Source organism: Corvus brachyrhynchos, unplaced genomic scaffold (genome assembly GCF_000691975.1).
Source record: "Corvus brachyrhynchos isolate BGI_N302 unplaced genomic scaffold, ASM69197v1 scaffold202, whole genome shotgun sequence".
Taxonomy (NCBI): Eukaryota; Metazoa; Chordata; class Aves; order Passeriformes; family Corvidae; genus Corvus; species Corvus brachyrhynchos.
In genome coordinates, this window is record NW_008238132.1 from 4,396,423 (window position 1) to 4,416,865 (window position 20,443).

The 20,443-nt window shown below is 40.4% G+C and overlaps 1 protein-coding gene across 1 annotated transcript in view; it reads right to left on the minus strand.

Annotated features, from left to right (window-relative positions):
- EPSTI1 (epithelial stromal interaction 1 (breast)) overlaps positions 1-20,443 on the minus strand; it is a 49,635-nt gene that overhangs the window by 5,076 nt on the left and 24,116 nt on the right. Inside the window, exons 7-10 of the mRNA XM_017733578.1 lie at positions 10,347-10,440; positions 7,072-7,155; positions 4,276-4,349; positions 2,224-2,321 (exon numbers count right to left, since the gene is read on the minus strand). Coding sequence (XP_017589067.1) covers positions 2,234-2,321; positions 4,276-4,349; positions 7,072-7,155; positions 10,347-10,440 — 340 coding nt within the window. The 3' untranslated portion in view covers positions 2,224-2,233. The remainder of the gene's footprint in view (positions 1-2,223; positions 2,322-4,275; positions 4,350-7,071; positions 7,156-10,346; positions 10,441-20,443) is intronic.

Here is a 20,443-nt window from a genome sequence, read left to right on the forward strand (position 1 = left end):
CAAGCGGGAAAGAGAACAAATATTTCCTCTTTGGTGCCACTGCACAGATGGAACAGGCTCAAAAATTACCTTCAGGTCTTTACTTTGGGAACCTTTTTAACTTGTTTTAATCTTAGTATATCGTCTGACCTGTTTCAGTTAGCTCCCTTGTAATGTAAAATGCCAGGCTGCAGACTACACGACTTGTAAGCCCTGCCTGGAGTTCAGATCTTTTTGTTTAAAATCCCAAGGGAAAGGAGAAGAATCTTGATATAATCAAAGACACTGAGATTGCTGCCTCCAGCCTATCTTTTGAGACATTATTTTTCTTTCTTGTACATGTTACCACTACTCATTTTTTAATTCCTATCCATTATGACATATTCTTTCATAGTTTAATCTTTTCCTGCTCTGTTTAGTCTTCAAATCTCACGTTATAACATAAAGGAAAAGTAGATCTAGCATTACACAACAGAAGGCAGGCTGCTTGGGAGTCATTAAGTAAATAACAGAGCAGGAGATTTATCACTTCTATGCATGGGGTTTTATTGCATTTGAGTTGATGCATTCTTTGAATATATATTAAAAAAACCCCTCACATGGATTGGCTGCATACATCACACCTGTTCTTAATACTGTGCCTGGGCTGGCACACTCATTTGGTGGTACCAATACTTGCCCTGTGAAAAAGGGCATGTGCAGCTGGCAAAAGGCAAATCCCTGCCCCCTCTGCAGACAATGGCAAGGTTTCCAGTGGTGAAGGCAGGTGCTCTGATGGAGATGCTCAAGTCAGATATTGGGGATCTTGGCTGTGTCACACATTTCCTTTGGAGTTTATCAGGGAACAGTACACAAATGGGGATAAAAGACACAAAGTGCCCTTGTTGCCTTTGTTAACAAGTTACCATCCAGCAGACTTTACCTTTTGTGCTTTCACTGGGTACCAGGTGGCTCTCTCCTGCCTGCAGTCTCTAATTCTGCTATCTGCAGACATGCTGTCCTTCAGGAGATGGCTCAGGCCTATGCTTTCTTACTCACACTCTTTAACTAGCCTGGACATCTGTAACTTGGCCTCCATCCACTTCTGGACTGCCTGACACGTGTTTCAGATCAGTAAAGCTGCTAAAATCTGCTCACAGACCTTATGGGAGGTCAAGCTGGCATGCCCTGTCTCCTCTCACCAAGACCAAGAACCAGTACAAGGTTCCTGAGCCCAGGGCTTGCCCAAAGCTTGTAGTGATGAAGACACCCTTTTCCCACTTCCAGCACATGGAAAATTCCAGTAACAAGAATATCTGGTTTTTAACTATGCCTTGACTTTGGAGATGCTTGAACCGAACTCTTCCTGGTATTCACTTTCCAACCTACACATCCTTTCCAACTAATCCAATTCAAACTTTTATAGCTCATCAACTAAACATCTTTCTCTACACTGTCACACACACTAAATTCTCTTAGACTCTCATCATTTTGTTTCTTAGTCTTCTTAACTCTTCCATTTCTGTACTAAGGTCCTTTCATCAATAGAATTTCAACCTAATGGAAAATTTCCATGATGGGGGAATACATATAATTTTATTTTTCTTTACACTGAAAAGTGCAATTCTAAACAACAGCCACATTAATGTCTCATTAGGACATTTGAAAAAATGAATGGATGTTTAATAGACTACGATCAAGATATCTTTTCTTCAAAGAATTCTTAAAAATAATGATTTTAAATCAGATGTAGTTGGGTCTTCTTTGTCATAATTTTCTATAGATGAAAAATGAACAGCTATACATGGGAAGATACATAGATAGACACAGATATAGATATAGATACAGATATAGATATAGATATAGATACAGATATGGGATTTTTCCCCTCCAACTTCAATATCATATTAAAATATTTACAGCATATCCAAGCATCTTTCATTTAATGACTTCAAAAAATCCCTAATGATTTCACTATCCTTGTTCTGAACTTAAGGAAGTACCTTGGATATGGCTCCTTGCAGTGAGTACCTTGCATGCAAGGCCACTGAGTGCTGTTGCAAGAGCAGCTGTTTCTCCCTCCTCCCATTTGAACAGCTTATATTTTAGACAGGATTTCTTCTTGAAAGGTATTGAGGACAGCCAGCCAGGGCTGCAAGTTCTGTCAGGCAGGCTAAACACATAGAGACACACAACAGTGTCTGGGGAAAAATTCAACGCTTAAACAATCTCGTTGCTTCTACATTCTGTACCCAAAAAACTTACCAAGGTGCCATTATTGAGGTAGTCCAGTATATCCAGGTTGGTAGATGTCATTAGGTTGTGTTTTGTTCTGGAGTCGGTCCAGGAAAGCATTATTTACCCTTTAAGTACAATAAAAAATGAACAATGACTGAAGTTCATAAACTATTGAAATTTAACATTCTGTGAGTGACTTTCCTTTCCCCTCTGTTCAGTGCCCATCTTCCTACATTTTTCAAGCCTCTGCTGCATAACCATGGATGGGCATGAGATCAGGTGGATTTAATTTTCAATTCACCAGATGCATCCTTATCCTGTGCTCAGCCTGTTGTGATTAAAATGTGCACCTCGGCTACTGTGTATAATGCACCAAAATTCTCCATAGAAAGATGACCTGTGTACCACTACCCACCATTTTAGGGAGGTTATCTATTTTGACAATTCACTTTAGACAATCTTTCAGCCCTCAGTGCACAAGGAAAGTTTCTAGAAGTAATGATTTCCTAATAAAAATGGAAAAACCCACTTAAGCTTGTTACTAATAGAGACAATTTATGCAGCAGACAACTTTCTCTACCATCCAGCTCTGAAATTCTGTCGTTTTCTTGCACTGCTCTATCAATCTGGAAAGCATGAACCAATACAGACACAGTTTTCCTCAATCTGTTTTAAATACTTTCAAATTGGGATTGTTCAGCCTGGAGAAGAGAAGTCTCTGGGGTGACCTTACAGCAGCACCTAAAGTGGGCCTAAGGAGAGACAGAGAGGGACTTTTTAAAAGGGCATGTAGTGAGAAGGGGCAACAGGGAATGGCTTTAGACTAAAAGAGGGTAGATTTAGATTGGATATTAGGAAGAAATTCCTCACTATGAGGGTGCTGAAGCACTGGCACAAGTTACCCAGAGAAGTTGTGGATGCCCCATCCCTGGCAGTGTTCCAGGCCAGGTTGGATGGGGCCCTGAGCAACCTGGTCTAGTGGGAGGTGTCCCTGCCCCTGTCAGGGAGGTTGGAACTAGATGATCTTTAAGGTCCTTTCCAATCCAAATAATTCTATAATTCTATGATTCTTTGGAAAACTGTTTCTTTTCCCCCTCAATTACTGCTTAGGACTGAGGCACATGCTTAGACATGACTGTGGTTTTAATGTTTTACATGGTGTTGGTAAGAATGAGAAAAAAAGCAAAATACTGGGTTATTTCTGTCTAGGGATATGAGATGGACTGAATGAAAAATCCTTCATTAACTTCCATGGGTAATTATTTCAATGTCCTTGCGAGAGAAAAAAAAAGAAAAGAAAGCAGTCTGAAGAGTGGTTCCCTACAGTGGTATTTTTTTTTTTGTATTTCCATAATGATATAAAAAAAAAAGAAACAAATGGTGTTTTTACTTTTGAGCCTGAGCATTGTTTTTTTTACCAAGAGAAAACAAAGCTGAGAATAAAGCAGTGCTTCAGGATAATGAAAAGTCAGTTAAAGTGGCAGAAGTGGAAGATGAGATCCGTTGAGCACAGAGAGGTCACAGCAGTAGGGCACAGCCTGGGGTGCAAAGAAATGCAGCTGCAGAAGGCCTTGCTGCACTGCAGGTTCCATCTGAATCGATATCAAATCCCACGTTTTGCTCTGTCTGCTAACCTCTCTGCTAACCTCAGAGACAGTCAACCACAAGATGTGGCATGGACAAAGTGGACCATTCTAAAATAAATAAAAATGAAATAGATACACAGATGGACACATAAATACATATGTAGATATGTAGATTCATATACAGATACACAGATAAACTGTGTCCCAGCTGAAGCTACTGCACTAGTAGTCATCCATGAAACTATTAATAGTTTATGCTGTATCCTATGCTGATAGGATAAATAAAGTGAGAAAGGAACTCTGGGTCATACTGCATTACAGTGAGCAGTTGTAATGATGGATATTAGTGGCTCATTTGAAAGCAAAACTAAACCAGAGATGAGGTCAGGGATCCTCATTGCAATAGTCTTCTAAAGCATGAGTGCCTGCAATTCTGAGATCCTTTCCAGGTGGGAATTCAATTTGAGTGTATTCCGCATTTTTTGCATCATACCTCCTCTGTTCCTTTTGATGTGCTCTTGTTCTGATTTCCTCTTCCTGCTTTTGTTTAAAATCCATTAATTCAGCCTGGCAATGATAGAAGTGAAAACCAAATAAATAAACAAACAAACAAACTTACTTTTAATTAACATACTTATGCTGCAACCCTATTAATTCCACATGATTTTAGCCTCAGTTAGAGCCAGAACTTCTCTCAGCAGCATTTTATTTATGTGACAGCACTATGTTAAAAACTGAGCTGTTTTTCTGTTCAGCATGTGGATGATTTTTGTTTGTGCCTTAAAAAAGGGAAGTTACAGGATTCAGACATTTGAAGTCCTACATTTAAGGGGGTATGCCAGACACCAGTCTGCTTCCCCTTGTCCCAACACACAGGTTTGAATTTCCTGGTGGGTCCAAGGGGGAAAACAGCCAAAGCCAGGAGCAGACACAGCTGTCATGCCCACAGGGTAAGAAGGAGACGTGTCCTTCTCCTCCTGCCTCTATGGAGTGCAAGGAGAAGATGAGATCCGGGGCATGTGGTGTGGTGTGTCACCTCCAGCTCCCTGGGGCTCCCATCAGGGTGAGGAGGGCAAATGGTACTTGTTGGTGTGGTGGAAACATATACAAGCTCCTTGCATTGCAGCAGAGTACCACCCTTACATAGTATTAAGGTATATAAACAGTGTCAAAGGGAATTCTTTTCAGAGGAGAGTTTGCTCATGCAATTTTAGCCAGAACTGTGAAGGAAACACAGTTTGTATGACTCTGATCTGTATGTGTGCTTGTCTAGCTCTTGCTGTCTGCAACACGCCCAAGAACTGAAGTTGCAGATCCTTCTGCAAAGGAAATTAGGCTTGCAGGGCAAGGAAGAAGGGATAGGAACAGACCCATCTTTCATATTTTCCATAGCAACTGCACAGCAGTAGGAATAGAAACTAAAATAAAATGATGTGGTTAGATAAAAGCTTCAATAACTGAATGGAACCACAAGACTTTTTTTTTTTAAATCAATTTAAGTGGAACATTAAGTAAAAACTATGCAATAAATGTATGGAGAAAATCAATAACTGAGAATGTGTTGTGTATCAATATTTGCCTAGCCCTAAAAGAAGAAACAGGATTAAGAAATAAAAAAGCCAACCTCAATTTTCACTATTTTAAATAACTATTCAACCTGAAAATTAAAACTCAGTATCTGACTTTCCAATATGCCGACTCCTCTCTTGGAGTAATGTTCTGAAATATATTGTGTGTATATGATGCAGTGTTCAAAGTGAACTGAAAATTTCTAAATCAAGTAGTACATACTAAAACCTGTTCTGAAGAAAAAAGGGAACTGACAATACCTACACATTTTATAGCTACACTGTGCTAGGAGGTACACACAAGACAGAATTCACAATTACTTTAATAAATATTAGTTTGAAGTAGAAACGAGCCAACATATATCTGAGGGACAATTATTGGAGCCCTTAAAATACACATTATTTACAGTAGGTTTGTAAGTAGTGCATTACTCTGCACAATAGGTAGCAGCAACTGTGAAGGCAAGTAGAACTTGGAACCACATAGCAAAGAAGAGCAGCCTTTGAAGCAGCCAACACCTCCTTAGCAACCCATGGAAATCACTAAAGAGTGTACAGCTCCACACAAGTCCTTTAAACCAAACCCATGAATTAGGGGCATGCTAATTTACATCTGTAATTATTTTCTCTTTGGAAGGATCCATGTACAGACTACAACAGGTACCACCCTTATGCCCATCCAGACTGTCTTTCAAAAACTTTTCCTCTGTATAGGTTCTGGGAATAAGCCTACACCTGATGGGATAGCAGTTAAGAGCCTCCACCTTTTTTTCCCAGTGTCATAGCTGTTAAAATACTATGAAATGAGGACACATCACCAACATGTAAAGAAAAATATCCATGAGAAGGGATGAGTAACTTCTCCAGCTCTAGAAGAATCTCAGTGGATGGAATTTGTTGTGCTAAAATTCTCTACTGGGGAAGTAGCTTAACATTAATTTGGATGTTACTGACAGCAGAGGCACAGCAAGTGGCTTAGCACTTGCTCATATGTTTTCACATGATTTGCTAGATTTTCAAGTGCTGCCCTCCCTGTGCTTTCACAGTCAAACCTGGAGCCAAGACAGGTAACTTCGCACCGTGCCATCACCTTTGGTAGATGAACTTTATGTGGATATGGTACCCAAATCTACACCAGAGGGACTACACATGTCAGGCAATGCATGATGCATATGCAGAATGTGGAGTTCAAAGTTGCAGTTCCGGCATGCCTACTTTTTAGACAATTCAAAATTCTTTAGCTAGCTAGTGAACAAGGGCACAGAGAAGTATACTGTAATTAACAGCAAATCTGAACATTTCCACATCCCATTTGAAAATGCAGAGCCCATGGCCCTCAATTCTTTAGAAAGAGACAATTCAGAGAGATCACCCTTAATTTCTCAGCAAGATGACTTCCGCCTGCAAGAGAGTGAACTGGTTTTCTTAGCCTATGAAATCAGTTGCCATGGTCAAGAAACCTTCTACACAATTATTCAAATGGAGAGGTGAAAAGGAGCTCATTTTCCAGATGCAAACAGCCTTGAACTCCAAAGATAATTGTCCTGTCCCTGTTCAAATTTTACATCTTGATTCATCTCTCTCACAGTATTTGAAAACAGTGACTGAATCACTTTTGCTAAAGAGAAGCTCTGTGCATAGGCTACAAGTAATCAATGTATTTAATTGGTTTCACAGCATGCAAAAATGATACAATATGCAAACTGTTAATGTATAATTACCTTCCTCTGTTGTTCTTGCTTCATTTCCTCTAATCTTCTGTTTTCATCCTCTCGAAGAGCTTGCTTATAAGCATGGCTTCTTTTCTATTGTTCAGCAGAAAATAAAAGCATACTGGTGTGGTGAGAGGGGGGCCAAACTCCCAAACCTTATTCTCAAATTGCTATATGGGTAATTAACAAACACAAATGGTCGAATGATTCCAGTTACTGAAGAAACAGATTAGCCTCAAGACTAGAATTTAAGTGAGAAGAGGCCTAAATCCTCTCAGTCAATTTGGTTGAATGTCCACCTGCACATCACACCCAGGTAGTCACAGCAAGTGCTATTCTGTGTCCCAGTGACAACCATGAAGATATCCTGAGCAGTCAGAAAACACAGTCGGGATATACGATAGTGAGATGGGGTATACTGGGAGGAAAGAAAAATAATGAAAATATTACCAAGATAAAAAAGCAGAATGGAGGCCTTGTAATGAAGGAGAACACAGGATTATTTGTGGAGGTAGGGCAACAGGAGAGTTCAAAACTGCTGCTATTTGTGAGGCATCAAGACAACTGAAAATCTGAACTGCACATCATGAATAATGTAATAACTGTGCAATTGGTTTTCATTACAATAACTAGCCCTGGTCTTTCACAAGTTGTAATTGTTTGCAAAAAGCCAACCTACAATTAGGGTCTTTGAGGATCCTTAGGCTATTCTACACTGGAACTTCTACTGTAAAGTCTTTGAGCAGGGGCATAGTGTAGCACAGTAGAAAATGAGCCAGTACAATTTACTACAAGAATTGTGCAGATTTGACTTCAATGAGGAATTTGTTACAGGTCTACAGAATATTCCCAAGACTTGATATATGTGTGCAGAATGACACCATTAAAACAACAGGCACATAATTTGCTAAAAAGACTGAATAGAGAAAGCAATTATTAATAGCTCAGTTTTGAGCTGGGAGAAGTTCTTACATGTGCCCAGGGAGACTCATTCTGGGTCCGATATTATTCATTACTCTCTGTAATGGCTTGGAGAACTGTGTGGAGAGTATGTTAATCAACTTGGAAGACAATAAAAATCTACACAGGATTGGTCACACTTTGAAAGACAGGATTAAAATTAATTATGAGCTTGATTAAATAAGAAGGCCAAAAAAGTCATCAATGATGGAGTCACTCAAAAGAAGTCAAATTTGTTCACGGATGTGAAGTAACATTTGGCAAGGATAGTTGAGCTAGGTGTGCTAAATTAGTATCACTATCCAAGAAATGATGTGAGGGAAAAAACTTTGATCTGCATCACATTGTCCCAAACTGTTTTGAGAACAAGAATTTAAAATTTTCAAAAATCACATACATGTATGTATATTCCCCCTTTTAGCATTCATATCAGGCATGTCCTAATCTTACCACACTTCACTATTTCAAATACATTGTTCCTGAATCTTTTAATTACTCCAGACAAAGGACACGTTCAAGGTAACATCCAAATTAGAGTCCTAGGTTTCCCACTGGTTTAGCATTTTGGTGCTATGCCAAGTTTATCTAGGTAAGAACTCACTGGTTATGTGCTTCAGATTCCTCGCACAGAGGACAGGCTGTGTCCATGCCTATAGACTGGACCTCATCCAAGCTGGGAAGACTTTGCTAGCTGCGTTGATGCATTATAAACAAGTAATTATTTGATTCACAAAGCTACAGAAATGCAGGCACACAAAAGACAGGTATAATGTCAGCTAGTATTAAAGAACAGTACAGATAAATGATGTATTTTATCCGCTTGGACACTAGCAAAGTGAAAGATGAACTATGGGATGTAATTCAGCATAACCTATTGAGAAACCTGTCAAAACATGGAATGAGAAAGCCACACATAGGCAGGAGAAGTAGGCCAAGGCTAAAAGCAGGACCTGTACAACTGAAAGAGTTCGGTGTTCCTTCAGCCATCCACCCACTTCTGTATGGATATGAAGACAGCACATCAGAATGCTGAAATCCAAGTCAGTTGTGGGGACATGAGCTCACTTGTCTTCACAGTTCAACGCTCACATCGTATGAAGGCTGCAGAGCTAGGCCTTCCTGACCAAAGCAAGCTCCCTACTGTTTGGAGTGTTGGATGCTTCAAGAGGGAGGTAGAAGTGGTTTCAAGACATCTTTTCTCCCTTTCCGTAGTCCTTCATCTTGGTTGTTCATCCGGAACTACAAAATACAGTCTGAAAGCCACTCTCCTGCAATTGACCTTCTGTCCAGCAGTGCTGGGCAGAAATTGGCACTTTCTAGCTATATATCTGCCCACATTTGCTAAAATGTCTTTAGGATTTTCAGAGACACAAGATATTCTGAAGAATTAAAGGGGAATGGAACCTATTTTCAATATCACCTTCCCTTTTCATGCAATGAAAACCAGGAAGAGATCCTAGAGGCAATACATATATCCTGTTGGCAGCAATTTCTATAAAGGGAGGATTCTTGCCCATTTATTTCTAAGGCATCTGAGGAAATATGGAGGCAAATCTTCCCTTCCTGTTACCCAACAGTTGGTGCTCAAGGCTGTATACAACGGAGGGCTGCCCAGATCAGAAATTGCAAACTTCTGCTGAGTTGCTTCAATGTTAATTTCTGTCCACTTGGCTCCCTGTTCTCTGTCCTTCCCCAATTACAAACCTCCCTGCAGGGGAAATACTTCTCTCTCAGGGTTAATATTCCTCACTGAAAGTTTTTACATTAGTTGGAAAGCTTGGTTTAGACATGAAGAGACTAATTGTATGTGAAAAAGCCTCTTAGAGCCAATTAGAATAATGACATTGAAGCAATACTTTATCTATTTCCTAATTACACTGATACTTACCAGACTCATTCTAACTGGGACAAAGACCCCAAGCAGTGTATGGAATCACTTTTAGGATGCAGTGAGAAACAAGCTTCTCTTTTGACTGGATTTTTAATGCAGTAAAGCATCTGCTGACATAAACTAATTGAGCTTTCATGAAAGCTTACCACCAGTGGATGGGTACAGGGCATACTTAAGATTTTCATCTGACCTTAGAATATAAATCTAGTTCTCATTTATCAGAAAGAGATCTGTGAGCAGTCCTCTACTATGCAGAATACCCTGCCACTGTGTAGGAGACAATGTAGGCAGTCTCATTCACCCAGAAAGGCTCCTTGGTACTCACTGAGTTATGTCTTAGCAATTAAGCTCAATTAGGATATTCTAACATTACACTATTGACAGCACCTGGAAAGCTGATAGACAATACAGCACATGCCATGGTTTTGCTTACCCATGCTGTAGATTCTGGGCCAGGACTAGCAGTCTGACAGGAATCACTCTTTGGCAAGCCCATGTCCAATCTGCTCAATAATTCATTGGTTTTGCTATGAAGAAATTCAATCCAAATAGAATTGTTAGTGCTTCCATAAAAATAAACACAGCTTTTTATTCCACCCTTGGAATCTAGCCTAGACATTTTATCACGTGTCTGCTGAAAAACATCACAGGTAGAAAAAAAAGGTTATGGAAACAGACAAATGGGACAGAGGATACAGAACCTATACCGTAGATAAGACATTTGCTGGGATGATTTTTTAAGCAAACAATTAAGGTCATTTGCATATTTGGGGTGTAGAGTTGCTATGCTTTCCTCATGGTAAAGCTCCTATAATACAGACTCACATACCACTGGACTTCATGAGGATGCAACTGCTTCACTGAATTGTTGCAAATCCTTCTATGAGATCTATAAATCTCAGCTAAGTACTTTAAAAGATTATTTTCAGGAATTTTCCTTCACAGTTAATACAATGCAGCCTTACAACAAATTACTTTATCAAGCAGAAAGGCTTTCAAGCATTTTGTACCGTTGAAAAAATTGCTTGTCTTTAGTTAATGCACAACATTTTCATTTCTTATTCTGGTAAGGGCAATTTTCTTTTTCCAACTGCATCCCTAATAAACCCAGAATTTCGAAGTAGCATTACTTTGCTTACAGTTTCAACCAAGTACAATTAAACTAGGTCACAAACAAAAAGAGAGAATGGGAGTTTGTGTGCTGTGATGAGGAATCAGTTTCTTAACCTGCAGTCCCAGGCACATATATTGAAGTATTTTCTCACTCAAAGAAACAGAGTTAGAGGAAAGAGGCAATTTTATTCCTGTGTACAGCTTTGGAAAACATGAAGGCACTGAAGTGAGAGCAGAAAGAGTGCTTCAAGTGATATTGAACACAAAGATTTACTCTTCTAACAGGGCAACCAGTTAGCTCTGTGTGGGAGAAGATGCCACTACCAAAGACTTAAACTTGGAGAGAAAGCCTTGGCTGCTGAAGAGTGATTATGATTAATAGCTGAACAGACTACCAAGTGTGTTTTTATATTTCACTCCATGATCTAAAACTGTGAGTAAATACTTCATTGGAAGAATGTCCTGCTGGTCAGTGAGGAGTGGTATATTGAGGAGAAGCTGGGAAAAAGAACAAGAACCCACAAGTTCTTCTCTGCTACTCTACACAATACAAAACCATGTTACCACTTCAGGTACAAAATACTTGCTCAAGTTCTAGCAAGTCAGGCTTTTAAAGTCTCACCGTTCCCAGTTCACTCCCTTTCCTCCATTACCTGGGCAGTTAACAGACCTCAGCCAATGCACAATAAAGAAAGAACCAAATGAAACACTGTTCTCCCTGATCTGCAAAGTACCTGTATATAAAGGTTGAACAAATTAATAGTCTTCTTATACAAGTGTTAAGCACTCGAATTTTTTCCATGAAAGATGAGTTATTAAGTGGTAAGGTTGCACAGAATAATTTTGGGAACTCAAAGATTTAAATTGCCGATTTTGTGTTTCTCTACCTATGCTAAAACTGATCAAATAACAATTTATTTCTACACCAGAAAGACTAAGAACTCCTACAGAAAATCTGGAGTATATTTGAGAAGGTTGAAGCTCTGCGAAAAAATATGTGGCAACTTGGGGCTGTGCCTACATGCCCTAATTCCTTATGGATGGCAAGAGAATGACATGGAGTATGTGGAACTTCTCATTATTTGCATAAAAATGTGGTGGAGGCCACTGAATTTCCCAGATCAGCACACTGATAGGTGAAAAGCTTACTCAGTTTTAGTATCAGAAAAGACGATTACGAGAGTGGAAGCAAATAAAGTTCATCAGCAAGACTGCACACTGCCTTTGAATAGAGAAACACCTGAGTTCACCAAATTAAGTAATACATTAGTGAAGTGTTCCTATTACAAGAAAGGGACTCAGGTTTCTGAGTTTTCTGATGAAAGTTAAGTCAGAACTTATATATGTTAATCTGTTGTATATCATCTCTATGGTAACCCAGCAGTGCACCTAGGGTTGCCAGACTGAATGTCTGAATGGTATTTTTCGTAATACTAAACCTTCAGTCATAACAATGCAGAGCACAGCTTAAAGCAGGCTGCGTGGAAAGGGAGAATTCAGTGAGATGACAGTTCAGTTAATGCTCTGGAAAGGAAAGTACTATCTCCAGAAGGAAATCAGCATATCAATACACAGTCAGACAGTTGGAACAACATCTCATTCACTTGCTAAAACTTCAAGGGCTAATCAAAAATGCTAATAAAATGTGCTCCTCTAAACTAAGTAACATTAAGGAAAGAAGAGCATGAGATGAAAAAATGTATTTGAATACAGAAGAATTCTGATACCCTTCAAATATAGCTAGGCAAAAGGAGATAAGAGATTTTGACTAACCAAGAAGAAGGCACCCTCCTAACAGGCTGCTAACCTGAGTTCTGACTACCCTAAGCATCAGTCTGAAGACAAGAGAGCCACTGATGCTCTGGTTAAAGTGGAGTGATCTCATGAGGGTATTTTGTCTTGGTAGGCCTGTTTCCCATTACACCATTGAGAAAAACCTTTTGCTCTGCTAATTAAAAACAGCCTTCTCCCATACTGGTATGTTTAATAGCACCAAGCACTACTCTTAGCATGGGAACTCAGCCATCAGTGCAGTAGCTACTCCTGGAACAGTTTTGACTTCTCCCAAACAGCACTTTCCCAAATAACTCCTGGCTTCTGTCCAGGAATGAATATCAGCCACAACTCTCAACAGGCATTTTAGATGCTACCACCCCATTCTGGGAGGTTAAAAAGCTTTCTAGCAATGGAAGTGGGCACTCTTAGGCCTGTTGGCCTCAGAAGTGACAGTGATTGACAGTGTTTAATTTATCAGTACAGATGCAGAGGTGGGGGACTGAAGCACAATACTGGATTTGGGCTCTGAATAACTCTTAAGAGCTGTCATAGGAAAATACTAGCTCTGCTGCCAGGATCATTGAGTAATGTGCTAGGAGGGGTGGTGCATGACAGTGGAAATCAGTCCATGTTGCAGGTGTTTTCTGTGGGTCCTTGGATATATGGCTTTACATGCCACAACTACTCTTCAGACAGAGGCCTTTATTAAAAGCTGCCATGCAAAACCATTTATTTGAAGCTCAACAAGTATATCTAAAGTGCAGGAACATGAATTTGCTAGCTGTTCCATTGAGAATGGTGTCATTTGGGCACCCTGCACTCACAAGCTACTTGTAAACCCACAAGCATTTCTTACTGTTTGGGACTAAATGCTGCCCACATTCCCACCAGAGTGAGACAAGGGGATGGTTATAAAAGCCAGAGTGAACCTAGGTTCCTCTGGCCTGTGTAGGAGTTCACATGCTCCAACAGGATCTCCAGCCCTGACAGCTGAGAGCAGAAGCTCCACAGTTGACTCCAGAATGCAGCTGCTAAAGATCTGAAGACCTACAACAATCTCATTGCAAGATCCAAGCTCTAAAATCCTCTGCAGAGTAAGCTCTTCAATATTGTGTGTCATTTGGTTTTAACTACTGTCACATCTACACGGAAAAAAAAGTCCTTAAAAGGATTCATCCTTAGGGACATGAAGGAGGATATGGACTCAGGACCCAGCATCTTCCTCCGTCCAGGAGTCACACAGCACCACTTGCTACACTTTTCATTTGTGACTGGATTCCTTTCAGAATGAAGACATAGAGAAAATAATTTTTCTGCCTACACATGAAGTTCTTGGCTTTAAGTCTGTTTTACAGACTTAACACTAAAAATGCATTAATTAAAAGGGCTTCTTGTAATCTTCATTAGTTCTTCCCAATGGAACCAGTGGCAGTTAATTCTTTTGCTTTAATTGATGGATATTGAAATGCCAGTATACTGAAAATATACTGGCTTTTATACCAGTACATTTGGGGGAAAAAAAAAAAAGGCAGCACAATACTTTTGTATATATCATAAATCTATTTATTTCTCATGACAATTTGTAAAATATAATGGCCAATTCTTACTACTACTAAAAACAACACAACTCCTGAACTTGTTTTCTCAAGCTGCAGGATCTCCACCATTACAATTCTGCTCTAATGAACATCCACAACTATGCTAAGAGTCATTCAAAAACAGGAATAAAAAAATCAAAATAAAGAACTTCAAGGCAGGTAAATCATTACAGTTATTGCAAAGAGGAGACAACTTGAATGATCACTAAGACCACAGAAGAAGCTTTTGGTGCTGAATGACATGGACACATCAGCTTCCAAATTAATTGCCTGTAAGCAATGCTAAAGTGACATTTCACCATTTTCTTCCAATTCAGCTGAAAAACTGAGAACCATGCATAATGCATATCTAATGTTAGTTTCACACATCTACCCAGAAGATTCATGATATTTTTTAAAAATAGTAGGACTCGCCCTCTCAAAAAAGAAAAATAATCCAACAACAAAAAACCCAACCCCGAATTTCATTCAAAAAGACATCTTTTTGCAGCACCAGCAAGCATGTCTACAATTTCTTCCCACTTCTACATATTCAACTGGCTAAGCATAACAACTTCCTCAATTTTTGCAGAAATTAAGATCAGTTGCATAACACTACCAAAGCCTACCCCGAAGAAATGCTGCCCTTCATCTCAGTAAAGTCCATGGTGGGTGTGTTCTCACTGATGCCTTTTTCCTTCCTCAGTGAGGGCTCTGCCACGTGCATCTTGGTCAGACATTTGCTGTGACCCACAAGATAGGCTGGCTGGTACTGGGACCACTGCTGCTCCTCCGACATATGGCCTAACAAATCCAAATGTTAAAATAGAAGAAGGTTTCCAACACTTTCTTTGTTGGAAGATGGAGAAAGGGACTCCAAAGGGAGGTGTAGTTGGGACTTTCACTACTGAAAATAACTAATAAAAGTGAGAATGAAGCTGGGGGGCCAATGATACCATTTGTGAAAATAATCCCACCAAAGATCCACAGCTTTTGCTAGTTCACAGTTACACATTTCCTCTCACATCCCTTCCTCTTTGCAGAGATGTACCACAGCCAGAAGTTTACATGGTATAAATAAGATCAGAAGGCTACAAGCAACTGCCCTGTTTCCCACAGCTGGACCATGACAAGGAACAAGGTAGTGAAAACATCTCTGCTAGCAACAAACATGCTTTCAACTCCACATGGATCCCGGTTCTCTTGTACCTCAATTCTTACCCTGAGCTGCAGGACAGAGTCCACTTTTCGGGTAAGAATAAATAATAAACATCAGCCATGTGCAAAACTGCCAGAGTGAACTAATGTTCATTTCTGGGGTGTGTGTAGGTGGGTGAGTCATCTTTCGTTGGAAGCTATATGGTAAAAAATTACATGAAATTATTAACACATCAAATTCATGTATTATGTTGATGGCTCCTCTGCCCTTTACTAGGAAAAAAGGCCATCCTCTGGATATTTAGTCCACTGCTTTCCAACAGAAATCCTCCCAGTAGCCACATACCAAGCTTAATACAGTATTCACAGACTTCACTGGCAGTAATGCAAGATCATAGTACAGATGACTTGGACAAACCTAATGATAGTTATCAAACACTGCTATCTTTGGCTAGTAGGATTTCTTGTTTGCAATTTCTTGAGCATCTGTTCCTGAATTTGGGGATAAGAGCAAAAAATGAGGCACTAGTTCATCTTAGGTATTAGGCTTCAAGAAATTATAAAAATAGGTTGCTTAAAAAAAACCCCCAACTTTCTCAGCAGAATTATTTTCATCATTTGCTACCCACACCCAAAACTAATCTATCCTGTCAACCCACCTGCTTTTTTTGTTTCCCTGACTGGATGAAATAACACAGCCAGGCTATTCGTTCCTCCCACCAAGTCATCCAGTATTCCTGGATGCTATTTTAGATGTAAGTTTCATTTATTGTCTGAAGTAATAAGCATAAATCCAGTTTTAAGGAAAACGCAGTTTTGTATAAGTCTATTGCATTCCATTCTGTGTGCTCCATCTGCATGGGCAATCTGCTTCTATATTTTCAGCCAGCTTGCATGGGCAGATTAATGCGCACAATTAGAAAGCAACCTCACAGGCGTTCAATAAAATGCCTTCATTATTACACTCAAGAGAGTCCCTTTGGATGTCTATAAAAGCCTAGTTTTCTGCCTGTTAGCTAAATAATTGACAACGCTTAAAATAATCAGGAGCAAATGAACAAAACGAAGACAGTTGTGGTGAAAAGAAGCAAACAAAGGATTCTCAAGGCTGCAAATGCTTTTTGTGCGAGCCCTCTTTCATTCTCTTCAGCAACCTGTATTAAAAGTCTGGTCAGGTTTACATTTGCACTTCTGTGGGGAAAATTTGTTGCCAGCCTGCTGTTTGAACCACACATCATAAGGGACTAAAAACTGGCAAGGACACTAGCATTTATCCTGTAAAAATTGATAAATAAATAAAAATTCTGTTTTGATTCAGGTTTTATTCTCCTGCATTTTATGACTTTTGAGAAAACTGCCTTGGCAGGCAAGTGTATATCAGCTTGGTTTGGTGAACCTCCTGCATTGTGTTTGGAATATGCACTCAGAGACACTCTGGCAAATTCTGTTTCCAGCTCCAAATTCTGAGCAGAATATATTGAATGTGCACATGTACCCGAGTACAGCAGTGCCAGGAATTTTTACAGGAATACAACCTTCACAAAAACAGAGGCATGAATATGTAGCAAAGGGAAGGATGAAGTGATACAACAGTCATCATGTACTATTAGAAAGTAACCTGGTTTTTTAGTCTGCTTTTTCCATTACATAAACAGGTAGATGGCTATTAGAAAAACAGTGGACCACATCCAACACTACAGTTTACAAATCCAAATTTAGTAAAAGCGTCTAACTAGAGATCTGGGCTAAAACTGTATGGTAAGACACCCTACAGCTCAGACACAGATTCACACAGCCTGTACAGCAAGCCACTGAAAACAGCCAGTCATGATATAGCCATCCTCCTTACTGTTTAAATGACAGCTGTGGTGTACTAAATAAAGAGGGATGTCCTGAAAAGTCCTGTTCTTTGTTTCCTTTTGGAAAGATGGGCTCTCAGTTCTTCCTTCACATGGATTAGCAATTGCAAAGTACAGACTACACGAGCCTCCAATACCTTTTAATGCACTCTGACAGAAACACAACCAGGGCAATTATGCAAAATGCATCCAGGATACCATGACTCAGAAGGAAGGACTCCATTTCATGTGTAAGTAGTTTCTTGTAAAAAGTCAACACATATTCCCCATTTTCTAAATCTGGCATCAGCAGGGACAGAACCACATCAACTCTGTCACCAACAAATCCCTCATGCGCTCCTCCTCTGTTACCACAAACTATAGCAATTCCTGCTAAGCAGTAACTTCTCCACCCCAAAATCTGCTCCTGTGTGCTCTTAAGACTTTTAATACACAGCTACTTCAGGAGACACCCTGTGAGTTTTTTCTATTTTAGTCACTGAACAAAGCCTGAATCCACTGGGGTCAGAGGAGGGGCTGATGCCAAAATTGTGAGGTTTGCAGACTTTTTCATTGCACTCTGCATGCCTGTCTAGACTACATTCTCACATGACACAAACACATATTCAAGCAACTGTGGCAACAGATATAGCTGACTTTCAAGGACCTGTTGTACACAAAGAAGCTAACAAGGCTTTCAAGAGATAGGAAGTAACTATATTCTGTAGACAGCACAAAAGGTTACAGGCAATCTTTCTTTTTAGCACTCACTTCATGTTAGACCCTTTGACAAGGGATTTGAGTGAGAAGTTCTTGTTTTTAATAGTGACAGGAATTTAATCAGAAAAACGAAATTCTGGGCAGCATCATACTTTATTGTCAGAGCATGTTAATGACATGAGAATCTTAAGTGCTTTTCCTTATCAAATAGAAGCGGCACTTCATGAAGGAGACATACTCATTGGGCTGTACCCCTTGGAGGCTGATACAGCTGGAGGTGGTGATCAATTTTAAAAGGTTTCCCAGTTAATGAGACTGCTGGTAGGCATTGATCTCCTCAGGAAAATTGTGATGGTGCAGCTACAGATCTTACAGAGGACAGACTAACAAGGGAGCTTATCTTTTGAAATGGCTCTATAGGCCATGACTTTGCAGAGGTCACTGCTTTATATGCAGCTCATGACCTTTCTTTCCCCCGTTCCCAGCAAGCAGAGGAGATCAAAATACTCCAGCAGAGAGAGTGAGGAAAGGGGCACAACCTCATATTTGTTCTCTTTGCCTCTAGACGAAGGGTCTTAGAGAAGGGAAGTAATGAGTCACTCATTTTTGCATGGTAGGCAAAAGCACATCTTTAAATACCAAGCACTTCTATGCGAACGTGCTGCTAATAACCAGCAGTAGTTCAGTGGAGTTACTTCACAAAATCTGAAATGTCACTCAGAAGCTTTTTGTTACTCTTGGATGCTGTGCTCCTTAATGCCAATGTGTCTTAGCAATGCATCCTCAACAACATCCAGTGGTACACCCTCCTCTTCCTGTGCCCACCAGAGAATTCCATCAGAGCAGGGAAGGCAGTAGTGTCACTGTGTCTGTTGAGGAATACATTCTGCACAGGTAGCTCGGTGTCCAGCTGCAGGTTGAGCGCTGGGGGGCTGGAGCTTGAGCCCCAGGCAAAGGACCATGAACTGCAGACCATTTTTGCATAACAAAGGGCCCGGGGACCTGTGACCTGGCCAGGGGAATGGACATTGGGAGACACGACAGGAGCCAATGACCCCCAGACTTCCCTCTGCTTAGACTGTGAGAGGATAGAATCCCAGGGGTTCCTTTGTTCAGGGTCCCTCCTTGGAAGCACCAGCTCAAGCTGCTATTTTGTTATTTAGTTATTGCACCATGATTAAACTATTTTAAGTATCTGGACATCTGAGACTCTTCAGTGGGAAACCTGGGGTTGAACCTGGTGTGACTGCGTGAGTGTGGTGGGTGTGACTGTGAAGGGGCCTCAGTCCCAGCTCAGGTGGTGTGAGAGTGACTGACAGAGTGGCTCCTGGATGGTCAAGTTTCCTTAACACTGCAGCATGCCAGGGCTTTGCTTAACCAAAATTGCATTCACTGGAGGTAGGTTTCCGGCTCACTTCCTCCAGGTGTAGTGTAGTATCTACAGGGCCTCCCTGGTGTATGTTCAGTACATAGTACATACAAATAATGTTCTGGTAGTTAAACATAAACTCAAGCAATGGACCTTGAGCTACTCCAGTGATCACCTCATCTTCACTTTCAGTTGCATCAGAGATGACACCAGCTGAATGCTCACAAGGCTTTTTTTAACCTGTGAACAGAACAGCTGTCAGCCAGTGCCCAGGCAGCCAGTGCCCAGTCAACCTGGGGACTACCTGGCTGCCCACATAGAATCAATTGTGTTGGAAAGGACCTCTGTGATCATCAAGCCCAACCATTAACCCAGCACTGCCAAGTCCAGCACTAAACCATTTCCTTAAGCATCCTATCTACATGTTTTTAAATACCACCAGGGATGGTGACTCAACCACTTACTTCCCTGGGCTGCCTGTTCCGATGCTTGGACACCCTTTGGGTGAAGAAATTTTTCACTTGTGGCCATTTCCTCTTTTCCTGTGTTTCAGAGGGTTTGGGCCTGCTTTTGACAAAACCAAACTTACTTTTAATGGAAAAGAGCACTGACAGCAGAATTCATTTCACCCTAATCAAAAAAAAGGTACAGACAGGGAAGGTGACAGAAAGGAAGAGGTATGTGTCTGTTCATAACTGAATATGCCTTAAGATAAAAAATCAGATTAAACGGGAAGACAAGAACCCTGACAATCCCCCGAGGAAAAGCAAGGCCCATAACTGAGGACCTTGCACTGCAAAGATCTGATGTGTCTCTTGTTGATTTGGACTCAAAGAGAATCAAAGTGTCTAGTCTGTCAGAAACAGGCAGAGATCTAAAGTTGTGCAGTTTTCAGAATTCCCGAGGAATCAAGATATGTGTGTGTGTATAGACATCCACACCAGGATAAACAGCAAGCCAAACACCAATATCTAGAGAA